The sequence below is a fragment of the Dipodomys spectabilis genome, unplaced genomic scaffold (assembly GCF_019054845.1).
Source record: "Dipodomys spectabilis isolate Male_0828 unplaced genomic scaffold, ASM1905484v1 ptg000363l, whole genome shotgun sequence".
Lineage (NCBI taxonomy): Eukaryota > Metazoa > Chordata > Mammalia > Rodentia > Heteromyidae > Dipodomys > Dipodomys spectabilis.
The window spans coordinates 1,885,319-1,903,440 of NW_024871040.1; the positions used below are offsets into that span (position 1 = coordinate 1,885,319).

The 18,122-nt window shown below is 46.7% G+C and overlaps 1 protein-coding gene across 4 annotated transcripts in view; it reads left to right on the forward strand.

Annotated features, from left to right (window-relative positions):
• Window positions 1–18,122, forward strand: part of Ppm1f (protein phosphatase, Mg2+/Mn2+ dependent 1F) — a 31,889-nt gene that overhangs the window by 8,967 nt on the left and 4,800 nt on the right. For all 4 annotated transcript variants that reach the window (XM_042666203.1, XM_042666202.1, XM_042666201.1 and 1 more), the window contains 3 exons: window positions 7,047–7,186; window positions 14,799–15,001; window positions 16,505–16,693. In XM_042666203.1, coding sequence (XP_042522137.1) covers window positions 7,047–7,186; window positions 14,799–15,001; window positions 16,505–16,693 — 532 coding nt within the window. The remainder of the gene's footprint in view (window positions 1–7,046; window positions 7,187–14,798; window positions 15,002–16,504; window positions 16,694–18,122) is intronic.

Consider the following 18,122-nt stretch of genomic DNA (forward strand, 5'->3'; position numbering starts at 1 on the left):
GATTGCAATTTGAAGCCAGCCCTGGCAGCAAAGTTGATAAGATTCTTAGTTAACCATCAAAAGGCTGAAAGTGGAGTTATGGCTCAAGTGGTAAGGTACTAGCTTTGAGAAGAAAAAAAAAAGCTCACTGACAGTGTCCATACCCTGAGTTAAAGCCCCAGAACTAGCACAGAAAAAAAAAAACAAAAAACACAGACTATTGTTGACTGCAAGTAATTGAAATGACACAGAGTAAAACTGTGATTTAGAAGGATTGCTTTATTGCCTTCCTATGGCTGCCATAACAAAGTAACACAAAACTTGATGGCTTTGTACAAAAGAAATTTGTCCTCCATTTCTAAGGGCCAGAAGTGCAGGATCAAGGTGTGTATGTAGAACCTAGTTCTCTCTGAAGAGCCATAGGGGTGAATCATTCCAGGTCTTTGTCTTAGCATCAAGTGGCAACTGGTTAGTGTTCCTTGGCTTATAGACTTAGCTCTCTCATCTCACCTTTGTTGTCACCTTTGTTCTCCTTGGCTGTGTGTCTGTAGCTTTGCTGCTTCTGAAGACACTAGTCATATGGGCTTTGAAGCCCCTTCTCTCCTCTCCTGCAATAGGACCAAATCTGCAAATCTATAAACTACATTTGCAAAGGCTATAATTCTAGATAAGGTCCCACTCTGAGCAACTGTAGACTAGGACTTTGACATATGGGGCAGGGGAAGGAAAGGGGCACAGTGGAATGCTTAATGCTAAGTCCTATTTCTGTCCATTCTGTAGGCAGAGGTAAGTGGGTGAAGAGACTGGATGGAGGCTTCATGGGCGGAGCTGGGCCACACAACCCTCTAACTACCACAAGCTGAGAAGTAGTTGGTGTTGTCCCCATTGGACCCGTGAGGAAGCCCAGGCATAGAGAAGTGACAGCCAGGTCCACAGTCTTCAAGGACAGCAGTGGGCCTGCAGCCTTTGAAGCATCTCCTAGGCTGACCTCAGGCCCCTGCCTCAGAAGAGCTGTGATCCCCTCCCCTTTCACTTACTCATTCATTCTGAAAGTATTTGTCCCATGAAAGACAGAAGGACAAGGTCTTTTTTTATCCTCTCCTTCAGTTCAGACAGCTGCAGATGTTTGGAATCAGGCTAATTTATAATATACAAGGGGTATTCCAGGGGCTGGGAAGTTGGCTCAGTGGTAGAGCGCTTGCCTTGCATGCCTGAGGCCCTGGGTTCGATTCCTCAGGACCACATAAGCAAAAAGAAAAAAACCGGAAGTAGTACTGTGGTTCAAGTGGTAGAGCACTAGCCTTGAGCTGAAGAGCTCAGGGACAGTGCCCAGGCCCAGAGTTCAGGCCCCACGACCAGACCCCCCAAAAAAAAACAAAAAAACAAGGGGTATTCCATGCATGTTACAGAAGAAGGCTATTGTATCCATGTGAACCTAGCTCCTCAAGAGGATGAGCCTAGTCTCTAGCCCCAGCATTATTCATGAGTCTTTTTTTTAAAGCTTACATTAGTTATTCAAAATACTAATCTTCTGAAAATCCCCTAAAGCCATCCTCTGCCCCTATGGCTTCCCCTAACAGCCTCTTGGCCTTGACTTGTCATCTTTGTATCCCCTGAGCCTGGTTTTTGCCCCCTCCTGCCCAGCAGAGTGGAAAACTCAAGCCTGCCTGCTACAACATGGAAGCCGGTCTTTGCTGAGCATGTGGGCAGGTCTGCTCCACAGCCATGTCTACACTGCAGTCCTGCACTTGCTCAGGTCAATAGACAGTGCTCTTCTTGGTGCTAATGGCTTGTGCTTATAATCCTAACTACTCAGGAGGCTGAGATCTGAGGATCACAGTTCAAAGCCAGCCTTAGCAGGAAAGTCTGTGAGAGTCTTATCTCCATCTACCAAAAAAGCTGGAAGCAGAGCTACAGCTCAAGTGGTAGAGTGTTCACTTAAAGAAAAACAAAATCTAGGGGGCTGGGAAGTTGGCTCAGTGGTAGAGTGCTTGTCTTGCATGCCTGAGGCCCTGGGTTCGATTCCTCAGCACCACATAAGCAAAAAGAAAAAAGCCTGAAGTGGCGCTGTGACTCAAGTGGTAGAGCACAAGCCTTGAGCTGAAAAGCTGAGGGATAGCACTCAGGCCCAGAGTTCAGGCCCCACGACTGGACCAAAAAAAAAAAAAAGGAAAGAAAAACAAAATAAAAAAAAAAAAAAATCCCTCAGGAACAGCACTCAGGCCCTGAGTTCAAGCTCAAAGACTGATACACAACAAAAGAGCAGTATAGCCAGGCGCTGCTGGCACACATCTGTAATCTTAGCTACTCAGGATAGCAGCTCAAATCCAGCCCAACCAGGAAAGTCCAAGAAACTTTTATCTCCAATTAACGCACCAGAAAACCAGAAGTAGCACTGTGGCTCAAGTGGTAGAGCACTTGCCTTGAGTTGAAGAGCTCAGGGACAGTACCCAGGCCCAGAGTTCAAGCCCCACAACTGACAACACACACACACACACACACACCACCAAAAAAATACTAGCTTCTGAGGACACTGAGATCTGAGAATTGCAGTTCAAAGCCAGCCTGAGCAAGAAAGTCTGTGAGACTCTTATCTCCAATTAACCACCAGAAAACTGGAAATAGCACTATGACTCACCTTGAACTGAAGAGCTCAGGGACAGTTCTCAGGCCAGAGTTCAAGCCCTCCGACTGACCAAAAAAAAAAAGGACAGTGTTCCATGACCATGTGCCCTGGGAGTGAAGCATATGCAAAAGGGTGTTGTTGACTTGTTTCAGGGAAGTATTTTAGAGACAGGTGGAATCAAGCAGACTGTTTCCTAGGGATGCACAGAACTGGCCTGTCAGGATTGGTGTCACTAGGCGCAGGTGGTAGGGGAAAGGCCCTTGAATAGTTCCTTCTCAAGGTGAGATAGCAGTAGTGCCTGGGAACAGATGAGCAGAGGCAGTTCTGGACAGACAGCAACCACCAGGCCTACCGTGGAATGATGACAAGGAGCAGCATTGTCTTGAGGGAGTCAGACTGGAAAGAAAGCGAGGCCCACAAGGACTGCAGAGAAGGAGGAAGAACAGATGGTATCTGCCTGCTGGGATAGCAAGGAAACATAGGCTGAGCAAAAAATCAGACTGGAACTAGGCACTGGTGGCCCACACCTGTAATCACAGTTAAAAGCCAGCCCAGGCAGGAAAAAGTCCATGAGACTCTTACTTCTAGTTAACCACCAAAAAGCCCAGAAGTTGAGCTGTAGCTTAAGCAGTAGAACCTCAATCTTGAGCATAAAAGCTAAGAGATAGCACCCAGGCCCTGTGTTCAAAGCTGGCACAAATAATAATAATTAATCAGGCTGGATCTCAGGGGAGTTCACAGGATATCTCAACCTGGGCACAAGTACAAGAAAGCTACTTTGGTAGGGCCTTGAAGGGGCTCTAGTGTGAGTCTTCACTTCCTAAGTCCCTGGGCATAGGGATTCAGAAAGACTTTTGAGGGTGCCTGAGGAGAAGGGGCTGGGGTTACTTTACAACAGTGACACGAGAAAAGGTTATATGAAGGCATCTGCAGTGGCTGACTGCAATAAGGAAGGGCTGAGCAGGGGATAGGGCTTAGGAACAGAGATGCAGTAGAGTTTAGATGGAATGAGGGAGGAGATGAATTTGTTTGAAAATATTAGTGGTTAGTGATGAGAGAGGAACCAAAGCCTCCTCAGTTCTGAAGTCCCACCCCCCACCCCCAGGACTGCTTAGTCTCTCCTATGTATCTATCTTAACAAACTTGAAATGTGTATTTAAAGTCTTTTTTTTTTTTTTTTTTTGTCAGTCATTGGGCTTGAATTCAGGGCCTGGGGCCTGTCTCTGAGCTGTTTTTGCTCAAGGCTAGCACTCAACCACTTCAAGCCACAAGCACCACTTCCAATTTTCTCCTGGTTAACTAGTTAACTGCTCAGACTGGTTTTGAACTGTGATTCTCAGATCTCAGCCTCCTGAGTGGCTAGGATTATAGTCATGAGCCACCAGCACACAGCTAAAGTCTAGTTTTATAATCCTAGTTCAAAGCCAACCCAGTCCTTTAGACTCCTATCTCTAATTAACCACCAGAAAACTGGAACTGGAGCTGTGGCTCAAAGTGTTAGAGCACTAGCCTTAAGCATAAACAGTTCCCAGGCTGAGTTCAAGCCCCAGAACTTAGGGGGAAAAAGCTTATTTTTAGTCATCATAATAGATTTAAGTTGTTGTCTCCCTTCATGCAGACATGGGTGTTCATTCATAAGTGCACTCACCACCTGGAGTGTGAACTTTATGTGCAGTCTGTACAGTGTGCCACTGGCCATGGGTTACCCACATGCATACATACCTCTGTTCATTGGTGCCTACCAACCCACTTTAGCCTCTTGGGATTGGTGTTCTAAGACCCTACAGAGGTTAAACCCTGAAAGCTCTGGTCTCTGCTGATTTGAGGTCCTGTCTCCCCTGTTATTGATGGCAGTTTCCTGGTCACATGTTTAGTTCCGTGCAGCAGCTACATGCCTTAACAGAGTGGTTATTCAGATGTAGTTTTTAGTTTTCATCTCTCCTGCTAAATTCCCCTACCCCAGGTAGCTGGTATTACTTGGGTACCTAGGCCATTCCCTAGAACTTTTCTGTCTGGCCTTCATGGTATAGTGACCTAGGACTCAGGGCCTCCACAGTGTAGCCATGGGGTGGGGCCTTGGATGTTGTGTCCAGGAAAAGGATGCTGGTGGCCCAAGGCCAAGCATTGTCTGGGTCCACATGGCCGGAAGCTGCCTCCCTGCCCCTACTAGCAACTGCGGCAGGGAGGGAGTGGGCAGGAAGCTGAAGCATGACCTCACAGGGCCAAGGAGAACAGAGCCCTTCTTACTGTGTGGAAAGGAAAACCCAGTGGTTGGCAGGAAATGTCAGAATGGAGGAACTCATTTCTCAAGTCTTGGCTTGTTTACCTACTTTTGGGGGGGAGGGGATGGAAGTTGGAGGAATCAAATCTATGGCCTTGTGCATGCTACGCAAGTGCTCTACAACTGAGCCACACCCTATCCAGGGTGGTTGTTTGTCAGAAGTTTCTACCTTAAATCACTCATTTAAAGTATTAGTTCATCCAGTAGATTCCAGACACCAACTGCAGAGCCTTCACACACCCAGCCCCCCTCCCTGCCACAGGACATGACCCGTCAGCCAGGCTACTATAAGGTTCTTGTTCTCTGGTTAAAGACAGAATATCATCCCTGCAGTGAATCACCTGGCTGTCCCCAGGCTTGTCCTTCACCCCCAGTAACAGGCAAAAGGCAGTAAGATCACATCACACAGCCTTTGAGCCCTCCACGCCACCCCCACCCCCTCACCCCCACCCAAAGGAGGCAGACGCAGGATTGTAAGGTCCCCTAGAGTCTAAAGGAGCTGAAAGAGGGCTGGTCCATTCTGCCCAGAAAAGCCAGAGAGGCCATCTATGCAAGTGGAGTTTGAGTGGAGCCCCAAGGGTGGGAGCAGAATGGACATGGAAAGTTGTACTTCTCACAGCCTCAGGCCATCCTCCCAGCTGCCCTCCTCCTTGGCCACAGCAGGCTTCTGTCTTCCCTCCATCTATCTCTCCCGCCTCTCTGGCCCAGTCTGCCAAAGGTGCCTGATAACAAGGTTGGCATTTCTTTCCCACCACTTGCCTTCAGGCTAGAGTGACTTTCCAGTCTATCCCACCTGCTTCTACTCAGTTCTTCAGCTCTGTTGACCTTCAAACCAGTCACCAAGTTTTCGTCAGAATTGCTCCCAGTGAAAGACAGTGATCCAACGATCCCATTGGATCAGTCTCCACTTCACCGGCTCCTCCCTGGATGGGCCAAATCCTTCATTCAATCATAGCTCCATCTCTTGCTAGATCATGTTCCTTTAGCTCCCTAGACCCCTTGAACTCAGCAGAACCTAAAAACCCATGGAAAGAACCCATTACCCTAACCCAGGCAGGTTAATTAATGGTGCTATCATTCCAGTTGCTCAGTGGAGAGACTTTGGCTCTGTCCCTGTTCTTTCCTCTGTTCAGCCCCTGAGCAGTTTCCCTAGATATTGCTCTTCTCTGCTCCCTCCATCCATTGCCTGGCCCTTACTCAGCTTATACCTTGACCTCCTTACTCTAGGCTCTGTACTAAAGTCAAACATGCCAGTGGCTCCCCATGGTCATAAGTCTGGCCTACCCTCTTACTCCTTCCTGCTGTTCCATTGGCCCATCTGCCCAGGGATCCTGTGCACCACTCAGTTACTATCTCCACTAGACTTGCATGGTTTATCTAAAAATATAGCACCTGAATCCCATGTCCTCAGATCTACTTTCTGGGGCATTATACCAAGTTACCACAGACTAATTAATTGAAAAACAGAAATCTATTGTCTCATATTTCTGGAGGCTAGATGTCTGAGATGAACATAATGGCAGGTCTGGTTCCTTGTTCCCTGATAATTCTTGGCATTCTTTAGTGTATAAATTAATCTGCTATATGGCTCATGTTCATGTGTGTCTGTGTCTCTGTGTCTCTATGTGTCTAAATTTTCCCTTAAAAAGGTATCAGTCATACTGACATAGGCCTATCCTACTCCAATATAACTTCATATTAGTTAATTATATCTGCATTGGCCATATTTCCAAGTGAGGTCCCATTCCATGTGTTAAAGAGTCTCAACATGTGAATTTGGAAGGGGTACAGTTCAGCTCATAATATGCCCTTATTCCTAAGTCTTCCAGCTGGCACTGTTGATCCTCTTCTCTCCTGTGACACATGGGCCAGGAACCATTTATCAGCTTGAAAATGAAGCAAATTTGCCCAACACCAAGGCTCACATGCCCCTGTGACACCTTCTAAGCGGGTTCCTTTGGGTGATGTGTGTCTGCCTCTGGATGTTTTGTGAACATCCATCCCAGCTCCCTGAGGACAGCTGTTATACTGCTCATTATGACCCAGAGCAGGATATGAGCCACCAGCACCACCTCCGGAGGGTCCTCTGGGTGGGAGGGTGCCAGGCATGGGCTTCCGCTGTGAGTCGCCCCAACCCCACTTCTCATTTCTTGTCCCTAGGAATGCTCCACCATCAGTTGCTGAAGCTCTGACCCATGAAGCCATTTCCCAGCTGCTACACACAGACCTTTCTGAATTTAGGAAGTTGCCCAGGCAAGAGGAGGAGGAAGAAGAGGAAGAAGAGAAGCCTCCTGTGACCTGTGAGTTGCTTTCTTCTCGGGTGGTGCTGGGCTGCATAGCACATCACTAGGGTAACGTTATGAGCAGTATGTTGCGCAAAGCCAGTCAGAGGGGCAGAATCAAGAGGCAGAAAAAAGGCACCTGGCTTTCCATGCCAGTCACCCAACAAGACAGGGCCTCCATGCGTGCCATATTCCCTTTTAGGTCCTATTTCACATATACCTTGGGACTGGTCTGAATCGAGCCTGTCCTCTTTTACATGTGAGGAATCCAAGGTGATAATTCTCAGTCAGGTGGCCAGATTAAGTGCACTCACTGTTTTCCCTCAGTTAACTGGAGGTCAGTCAGCAGAGTGATGTGTGAGCCATCCACAGGGGCAGCATCATGGTCCAGGTGATAGAAAATGCCACAGAGGGGACACCTTGGTCTCAGCTCACTTTTTTGGAGGCAAGATAATTAGATGGAGACCTTCAATGGTATCTGTGACCCTCATGCTGAGGTGGTGATAGAGGCTCACCTGTCACCTGTCTGCCATCAGTGGGGCCTGGCCCTGGCACCAGAAACACCACAGAACAACCAGAAGCCTGCAAAGCCATTTGACAGATAATCTGCTTGTTAAAATGCAAGGCTCTTGTACTGCATGACTTTTTTATTTCCTAGTAATTGCTTTTTATTGCATTTGACCAAGGCGTTAGTTCATGTTGGACCAAAGCTACAGGAAGAGAAAGTGACAGGCTGCAGGGCAGATCCAGAAGGAATGTGTGTGGCTTTTTTTCCAGCTGGAAATTCACCTCTGCAACAGTCATCCAGGCAGTAGGAAGCACATCTTCCCTTTCTTTCCATTTCCTGTCTGTGTTCCTTTAAACTCGGCATTATCCCATGCATAAAGGGAAAAGCAAAAGACAAAGTGGAGGAAAAGAGAAAAGAAAAAACACTCAAGGCATTTAGCATCCTGTGTGCCAGGCCACTTCCCTCCTCCTCCTGGTCCCTTTTTCCTTGGCTCCCATCCCACCTTCCATCTGAGCACAGCCTTGTCTCCCTGCCTGGGAGACAGCTGTCCTCAATGACAGGCAGCCATTGTTCTTCACAAAGCGGACAGATTTCTGGCAGTGGCAGCTGCCACCAAGTGGACCCACAAAGGGAACTCTCCCACCCCAGCCAACCCTGGCTAGTTCCTTTGTCTCTCCAGGCAGGAAACAGCATCACCTGCTGGTGGGAAAGAGAACTGCCCTGACTTGCACAGCCAAGCCCTACACCTGGGACCTGTAAGAAGGGAAGACCTAGGAAATCACAGCTTGCTCTGCCCTGCCCTCCCTGTTGGCCCCACAGCAGTATCATGCAGGCCTGGGCTAGTGGCCTTGATTACTCACAGAACCTAGCACAATATGTTATCTCCAAGCCATTCTTGCACAAACTGTATCAGGGCAGGCATCGTGAGATTTAGCACCCAAAGTGCAGATACACTTGAAGCCTCTGTGCCTACCACTTCTCCCTGGTCATAGATTTTTGTTATTGTTTTTTGTTGTTAGTTTGGTTTTGTTGTTGTTGTTGTTGTTTTGTGCCAGTACAAGGGCTTGAGCTCAGGACCAGAGCAGTCTTTTTCTTTTTCATTCAAGGCTAGCACTCTACCACTTGAGCTACAGCTCCGATTCCAGCTTTTTGTTTTGAATTGTTATTGTTATTAGAAATGTGATATTCAGAGGGGTTACAGTTACGTAAGTCAGGTAAGAAATACAGTTCTTGCCAGGCGCTGGTGGCTCACGCCTGTCATCCTAGCCACTCAGGAGGCTGAGATCAGAGAGTCACAGTTCAAAGCCAGCCTGGGCAGGAAAGTCTGTGAGACTCTTTTCTCCACTTAACCATCAGAAAACTGGAAGTGGTGCTGTGGCTCAAAGTGGTAGAGAACTAGCCTTAAGTAAGAGTTTAGGATCAGTGCCCAGGCCCTGAGTTCAAGCCCCTTGACACCACTACCACCACCACAACAACAGAAGAGTACCTTTCTTTTTGGACAACATTGTATCTTCCCTCCACTGCCAGTTTTTTTGGTGATCAGTTGGAGATTACCCAGGCTGGCTTTGAACTGGGATCCTTAGCTCTCAGCCTCTCTAGTAGCTGGGATTTCAAGCTTGAGCAAACAGGCCTCCTAATAAGGAAGTTATAAAGCTCCAGGTCCATAGCTCTTGGCCAGAGGAGCAGGTCAAGGATCCAGTAACCTGAGGACCAGGAATCACCTGAGGACCAAGAATCACTGTTCAAGCTTATCATCCTTGTTTGTAACTGCTCTTTGCTTGGGCAAGATTCAAGTTCAAGCTGGGTGCCCAGTGGCTCATACCTATAATCCTAGCTACTCAGGAGGCTGAGAGCTAAGGATTGCAGTTCAAAGCCAACCTGGACAGGAAAGTCTGTGAGACTTTTATTTTTCTGTTAATGCGTTTTTATTTTCTTTTTTAATATATTTTTTATTGTAAAGATACTATACAGAGGGGCTGGGAAAGTGGCTCAGTGGTAGAGCGCTTGCCTTGCATGCATGAGGCCCTGGGTTTGATTCCTCAGCACCACATAAGCAGAAAAAAAAAGCCGGAAGTGGTGCTGTGGCTCAAGTGGTAGAGTGCTAGCCTTGAGCTGAAGAGTTGAGGGACAACACCCAGGCCCAGAGTTCAGGCCCCATGACTGGACCCAAAAAAAAAAAGAAAGAAAAGAAAAAAGATACTGTACAGAGGAGTTACAGTTATATGATCTCCAATTAACCACCAGAAAACCACACGTGGCACTGTGGCTCAAGTAAGTGGTAGAATACTCGCCTTGAGCTGAAGAGCTCAGGCCCAGAATTCAAGCCACATGACTGACAAAAAAAAAGTCCAAACCCATAAGTGGAAGTAGTAATGGAAAGGAAAGAGGCAGCTCAGGGCTATGTGCTCCCTGTGTACTTTGAGCCTGATAAGCACCAGCAATTTTCAGCAAGAGTGAGAAGGAGCCCACAGCAGTTTTCCAGGTGGTTTTCTGAACAGAGGAGAGGGAGAGGAGGGCCTGGGAGTCAGCACCATGAGGACCGGCTGTATGATGGAGTCTCTGATGCCAGCAGGGGATCTGTTAGGCCAAAGATCTATGTAGCCGCTGGCTCTAAGCTAGGCCCACCAAGTTGGTCCTTTATCCTCTTTTGCACCCATACTCTCAGTCTGGCCCTGCCAGTCCCACAGTTCTTGTCAGTGCTTAAAACAAGGCCCTATCCTGGATATGGGATAGTAGTCAGTACTAGACCTTACCCCAAACTTAATGCAGCATTCCCCTCAAATTCATCCTTCTGTGGCCTCCTGTGTTCCAAGATCCCAGCTCATAGGCTCTTCTGTGACTTTCTCTAGCCTCAGAGCTCTTTTTTATTCCACAGCCACAACCCTGTCTGAGAACACTTACTCTCCCAGTTCCTCATGTCCTATGGCTATGGTCTGCCGTACTCAGGCTCTGCCCTTTTTCCTCTGACTTGACCTTGAATTCCATTCTTAAGTGACTGGTTCTGACTCACTTGTACCTGCCATGTATACCTGGACTGGCCAGAACTGGAGTCCCATGAGAGATTTGTTCATTGAAATGAAGTGAATCCCTGAAGGCAGAGCCCTGGGCATTTCCTTTGGACCTGGTCCAAAGATCAAGAAGATCTTTTTGTGTGTGTGCCTGTACTGTGGCCTGAACTCTAGGCCTGGGCACTGTTCCTTAGCCTTTAAGGCTCAAGGATAGTACTCTACCACAAACCATAGTTCCAATTCCAGCTTTTTGGTGGTTAATTGGAGATAAGAGTCTCACTTTCCTGCCTAGGCTGGCTTTGAACAGAGATCCTCAGATTTTAGCCACCTGAGTAGCTAAGATTACAGGCATGAGCCACTGGTGCCTGGCTACATGTTTTGTAGGGTACTGAGATTTTGTAGGGTATAGCATTTGTTGTCACATTATCAACTATCCCCAAAATTACAAGCTTAAAGTGACAGTTTTTCCCTTCTGTGGTCCATATGTCTGCAATTTGGGAGCAGCTTAGGTAGGTGATTTTGTCCAGGTACTCATGAAGTTGTGGTCAGATGGTTGGCACTGCCTGGGGGATCTGCTCCTAAGACAGTTCAATCACAGAGCAGAGAGCATGAGTGCAAGTAGTCCCCCCAACCACACATGGTCACTTCCATTTTATTGCATTTGGTAGAAGCAAAGTTCACAAAGTCATGCATTCAGGGGGAAGGACCTAAGCTGTGCCTAAGGAAAGGAAAAAGGCAAAGCATTCACAGACTTACTTTAAAGCCATGATGTGATGAAAAATTAAGAACGTATTTTAAAAACACACATAAGAGCCAGGTGCCAGTGGCTCACACCTGTCATCATAGCTAATCAGGAGGCTGAGATCTGAGGATTGCAGTTTGAAGCCAGCCCAGGCAAGAAAGTCCATGAGACTCATCTCCAGTTAACCACAAAATAGCCAGAAGTAGAGGTGTGGCTCAAATGAGTACTAGCTCTGAACAAAAGAAGCTAGTGCCCAGGCCCTGAGTTCAAGCCCTAGAAGTGACACACAAAAAGGAAAGAAAAGACAAGACACATAAAGGGAATACTCACCCATAGAACCAGCCCCTGTAGGTACTCACTACTGACCATCTTAGTTGTGTGTGGTTTCTGCTTTTTTTTTTTTTTTCTGTCCTGGGTTTAAGTGGTTTTTCACATACTTGTAATAGAAGTATACATGTCATATTTTCTTTTTCTCAGTCAAAAATCATGGCATAAAAGTTTTACATGCTTGTAAACTATGTAAGAGTCCATTTTTTACCCTTGTTTTGAAATATCATAGTGGCACATTCATTTGAAAAACTAATTCAGAATCCATGAACATATTATCCCGTTTCCTCAAGGATAACCTCTTTAAGGTCAGTACTGGGATTTTGAACTCAAGGTTTTACACTTAGTAAGCAAAAAGCACCACTTGAGCCATAACTCTAGCCATATTTTTTCCTTTTGTTATTTTTCCAATAAGGCCTATTGGTTTTTGCTCAGACCTGCTTCTGAGTGAGATCTCTCTCTCTTCCTATCTCTACATCCTCCATAGCTGGGGTTACAAACACACACACTATGCCCCCCACTTTTTTTTCCTTTTCTTTCCTTTTTTTTTTTTTTTTTTTGTGGGTCATGAGGCTTGAACTCAGTCCCTGAGCTTTTCTGCTCAAGTCTAACATTCTACCACTGTGAGCCACAGTGCCACTTCCAGTTTTCTGGAAGTAAACTGAAGATTGGAGTCTCACAGACTTTCCTGCTTGGCTGGCTTTGAACCGCAATCCTCAGATCTTAGCCCCCTGAGAAGCTAGGATTACAGGCCATCAGCCACCAGCACCTAGCTTCCTTTTCTTTTTTAATTCCAATACCAGAACTTGACCTCAGAGTCTCACATTTTGCTTAGCTTTTTCACTTAAGACTAGAGCTCTACCACTTGAGCCACAACTCTAGTCTATTTTTTTTGTTGGCTACTTAGAGGTAGAGAGTCTTCTGGACTCTTCTACCCAGGCAGACTTCAAACCTCGTTCCTCAGATCTCAGCCTTCTGAGTAGTTAGGATTACAGGTGTCAGCTGCCACTACTACCTAGCTGAAATAAGAGTCTTGCTCTAGCTAGCCTTGACCCGCCTATCTCCACCTCCCAACTAGCTAGGATTATAGATATGAATCACAGTGCCCAGCAGAGGTAACATCCAGCAAAATTATAATAAAACACCACAAATGGGATCATAACATAAACACAAAGATACCTTTATTATCCACTAATAGCCAATCAGATGCTATCTCTACCTACATACCCAGTTCTCTAAGCATTGGCAATTGCTACTCTTCATTTCTGTCAGTTTGTCATTTCAAGATGTGTCAATACCAGCTCACCATTAGTCCTAGCCACATGGAAGGCTGGAATAGGAAAGATCATAGCTTAAGGCCCACTCAGGCTGAAAAGTTCACAAGACCCCTTATAAACCAATAGCTGGGTGTGGGGCACACACCTGTCATCCTAGCCATATGAGGAGCTGTGATCTGGAGGATTGCATTTCCAAGCTAGCCTGTACAAAAAAGTTTCCAAGACTCCCATCTCTAAAGAAGAGGGGTGGGCTGGGAAGGTGGCTCAGTGGTAGAGTGCTTGCCTTGCATGCTTGAGGCCCTGGGTTCAATTCCTCAGCACCACATAAGCAAAAAGGAAAAAGCCGGAAGTGGTGCTGTGGCTCAAGTGGTAGAGCGCTAGCCTTGAGCTGAAGAGCTGAGGGACAGCGCCCAGGCCCAGAGTTCAGGCCCACAACTGGACCCAAAAAAAAAAAAAAGAAGAAGAAGAAGGGTGTGATATTATGTGCCTGTCATCCCAGCTACAGCGGGAAGCAAAAAGTAAGAGGGTTAAGGTCCAATAAAGCAAGATCTTATGTCAGCAATAACAAATACAGAAAAGAGCTAGAGGCATGACTTGATGGTAGAGTACCAACCTACTCAACACAAGGTCCTGAGTTTAAACCCCAGTATTGCCAAAAGAAAAAAAAATGCTTATAATGGAATCATATAATATGCAACTTTTGAGGCTTGCCTTTAACAGTCAGCAGAATTCTATGCAGATGAACCCCATTTTTCCATGTCAATGCTTCACTCTGTTCTGTTGCCATCTCCCAGGAGATGGGAGGACCACTGGTTTTTGTTTAACACTTACAGAAGGACATAAGGGCAGATTCCAGATTTTGGCTGTTACTAATAACACCACTGTGAACATTCACATTCAGGTTTTTGTGAAGTCTTTATTTCTCTGGAACTAGTGCCTAGCATTGCAATTACTGGGTCAAATTGCAGTTAGATGTACTGTTCTGAATTTTGGTAGTTTTGGTGTTTGGGGAAGGAAGGAGTGTGCGCACGAACGCGCGTGCTTCCATGCTACTAAGGTTTAAACTCAGGACTTAGGGGGCTGGGAAGGTGGCTCAGTGGTAGAGCGCTTGCCTTGCATGCCTGAGGCCCTGGGTTCGATTCCTCAGCACCACATAAGCAAAAAGAAAAAAGCCAGAAGTGGCACTGTGGCTCAAGTGGTAGAGCGCTAGCCTTGAGCTGAAGAGCTGAGGGACAGTGCCCAAGCCCAGAGTTCAGGCCCCACGACTGGACCCAAAAAAAGAAAAAAACTCAGGACTTAGTACTTGCTAGGCAGGTATTCTACCACTGAGTCATGCCTTTAGCCCTTGCAAAAATCTTTTTAATAATAACTTAATTCGTCATCAAGAGAATAGACCAGAGTTTAATTATTCTTCTGTCATTAAATATATAGCATTTTTTGTTAATGGGCAATTTTAAATGGGTCTGTATTTTATCCTTAATTTTATTTTTGCAAACCATGTGGCAAACCATGATGGAACTACTCCATTGTGGGCCAGGAGACTTCTGAGTACATATTGTCAAAACCAGCAACATCTATCTAGCTGACAACATGTTGTGGTGCGTAGTGTAGTATGTTGGCACACTCAGAAGGTCCTGGAAGATGATTGATTGGTAGGATCCATCTGGAAAACTGGAGAAGGCAGTAAAAGAGTTTGTTCAAGGGGTCCATAAAGCTTCAGTTGGCCTGGTCTGTACATCTCTAACCATTCTTCTCTCCTGCCCATCAGTACTAGATGCCAAAGGCCTGGCACGGAGTTTCTTTAACCAGCTCTGGGAAGTATGTGGCCAGTGGCAGAAGCAGTTGCCATTGACTGCCCAGACCCCACCACGGCAGTGGCTGGTCTCTATCCATGCCATCCGGAACACTCGCCGCAAGATGGAGGATCGGCATGTGTCCCTTCCTTTCTTCAATCATCTCTTCGGCTTCTCAGTGAGTTTTCTGCCTGCATAGCCCAGTATCCAGCACCAGGATAGCACAGAGGGAGCCTAAGCAGGAGGTTGGAACCCTGGGTGCCGAGAAATGCGGCCAGCTAAAGCTGAGCCAGAAGAACTGCTTCTCAGTTGCTGTTTCAAGGCCAAAGTATTTGGTGGCTGGCTCCTTGAGAAACCTGGGGGGGGGGGGGGGGGGTGTTAATTCACAGCACTAGCACCTTTGAGCCAGGCTACCAGTCACCTTGAATCCAAAGCAAAGTTTGAAAATTAAAGCAAGAGTTGAGCCTGGCACCAATGGCTCACGCCTAGCTACTTAGGATGCTGAGATCTGAGGATCAGGTTTCAAAGCCAACCTTGGCAAGAAAGTCCATGTGACTCTTTTTTTTTTCTTTTTTGGTCAGTCATGGTGCTGGAACTCAGGGCCTGGGCACTGCCCCTGAGTTCATTTTGCTCAAGGCTAGTACTCTACCACTTTGAGCCACAGTGCCACTACTGGTCATTGAGTGGTTAACTGGAGATTAGAGTCTCACATACATTCCTGCCCAGGCTGACTTTGAACCACGATTCTTAGATCTCAGCCTCCTGAGTAGCTAGGATGAGCCACCAGCACTGGACTTTCCATGAGACTCTTATCTCCAATAAATTACCAAAATAGCTAGATGTGTGGCTATGGCTCAAGTGCTAGAACACTAACTAGCCCTGAGCAAAAGCTCAGGGATAGAGCCCAGGTCCTGAGTTCAAGCCCAGGACAAGAAAGGAAGGAAGGAAGGAAAAAAGGAAGGAGGGAGGGAGGAAGGAAGGAAGAAAGCAAGGAAGGCAGGAAGGGAAGAAGGAAGGCAGGCAGGCAGGCAACAGTTGCCCCATATCTGATAGAAGACAAGGCTTAGTACCAAGTTCAGACTTGTATTGCTGAGCCTTGCTCAGCCTCTAGCACCAGAAGCCATCTGCAGCATCTCAGCTCATTTTATGTTTGCAGCCACCTTATATAGCTGGCAGGGCCCAGAACCTCTGAGACCTAACAGGCATACTTAGCCAAGTTGACTGGTGTAACGGTGAAGGCCATGTTGATTCTTTCAGACTTAACCTGTCTCTGCTTGTTTTCTGTTGCCTATACCAGAAAACCTGAGACTGGGTAATTTGTAAAGGGAAAACAATGATGTGTTCTTACAATTCTAGATACTGGGAGGGCTAAGGTCAAGGGGCTCCCATCTGTTGAAGGGATTTTTATTGGTGGGGACTCTGTGCAGAGTCCTAAAGCAATGCTTTGTATCACACTCTTGAAACAGAACAAGTTGCCAAAGAGAGCTCTCTCTTTTCTAACAAAACCACTCTCTTGATAATGCATTCATCCATAAGTAGATCACATGATTTTAGTTGGTGCCAAGGCTGTGTTCCCCTCCTCTCCCCTCCCCCTCCCCACCAGGTGAGTGCAACTGGCTAGGGTCCCCGCCTCACCAGGTACAAGGCCAGAGATATGTGACTCCCACCGCCTTCCCATCAGGACCCTGTGGATCGTGCCTACTTTGCTGTGTTTGATGGTCATGGAGGCGTGGATGCTGCAAGGTATGCCGCTGTTCATGTGCACGTCAATGCTGCCCACCGGCCACAGCTGCCCACAGACCCTGCTGGAGCCCTCAAGGAAGCTTTCCAGCTCACTGATGACATGTTTCTCTGGAAAGCCAAGAGAGAGGTAAGAACTAGCAACCAGATCTCAAGTGCATTGAGGGACTAATAGCCATTAAATGCATCAGAGAGTCATGGCTTCTCCAGAGGGAAAAAAAGTGAAGTGGTTGGTGACCTGGGGTGGTCCTTACGGAATACTGTTGGGGCCATGTCATTTCATTCTTACTAGAGGGAGGGACTCATTTTTTTTTACTTAGAATGGAAACAGCACAAAGATTTCCCCTTTATTACTGTGGGAACTTTTTTGTGTGGTGGTGGTGGTGGTTCTTACTATAATAAAATATCTGAGGCTGGGAAATGTTGAATAGAAGAAGATTGTTTTAGCTCATGGTTCTGGAGGTGTCGAGGTCAAAGAGCTCACCAGGTAATGTCTTGCTGGCAGAATCCCCAAGTGGCTCAGAGCATCACATGACAAGAGACAGAGAGTACATGTTTGTGTGTTGTGGTATAGGTGGTGGTGGTTGTAGTGGTAGAAGTGGTGTGGGTGTTAGTGTCTGCCTGTCTTTCTTTTTACCTCCTTCCCTCTCCTTATAAAGCACCAGGATTCCACCCTAATGACCTTATCCAACCCCAGTCCCCTCCCAAAGACATTCCCTCTAAATTTCATACTTGGATTGAGTTTTCACCCTCACGATATCTTACCATGGGAATTAAATTTCAACACACAAAGCCTATCTCTAGACTATCTCTAGACTATCTCAAAGACTATCTCTAGACCTTAGCACCCCTGAAACAGCATGCCAGGCCCCCAGCAATATAGACTTGAAGATGGTCTGTAGGCCACAGAAGGAAGGAGCACCTGCTTTATACATGGCTCATGCTTACAATCCTAGCTACTCAGGAGGCTGAGATCTGAGGATCCTGGTTCAAAGCCAGTCCAGGCAGGAAAGTCCTTGAGACTCTTATCTTCAATTTAACCACTCAAAAGCCAGAAGTGGAGCTGTGGTTCAAGTGATAGAGCGCTAGCCTTTTGCAAAAAAAGGCCAAGGACAGCACCTAGGCCCTGAGTTCAAACCCTAGGATCAGCACCAAAATAAACAAATATATATATATGGAAAGGTGACAGACAAGTCAGACAAATGCTTAGAAAGATTTTATTGCCACACAGGACCACCCAGGGAAGTACCACAGTTGGTTAGGAGGCGAGGGAGACAGGCAAGCATAGCCCACTAAATAGGCCTAGTTAAGCCTCAGCAAGATCAGATTTGGGGAGTTTGAATAACTTCAGTTGATTTTGAACTACCAGAATGACTCCTAGCCTGCTCTCACTACCTGAAGCCACCAGAGCAGGGGACACTTTGCCTACTATATAAAGTGAGGACATGTTTGGGGCATGAGCTCCAAACCAGCTAGCTTACCTATGAAAGGTGCACTCACAGCAGACATGCTGACTCTAGGACTTAGCTAGCCATGGGGCAGTCTCCAGGATCATCAAT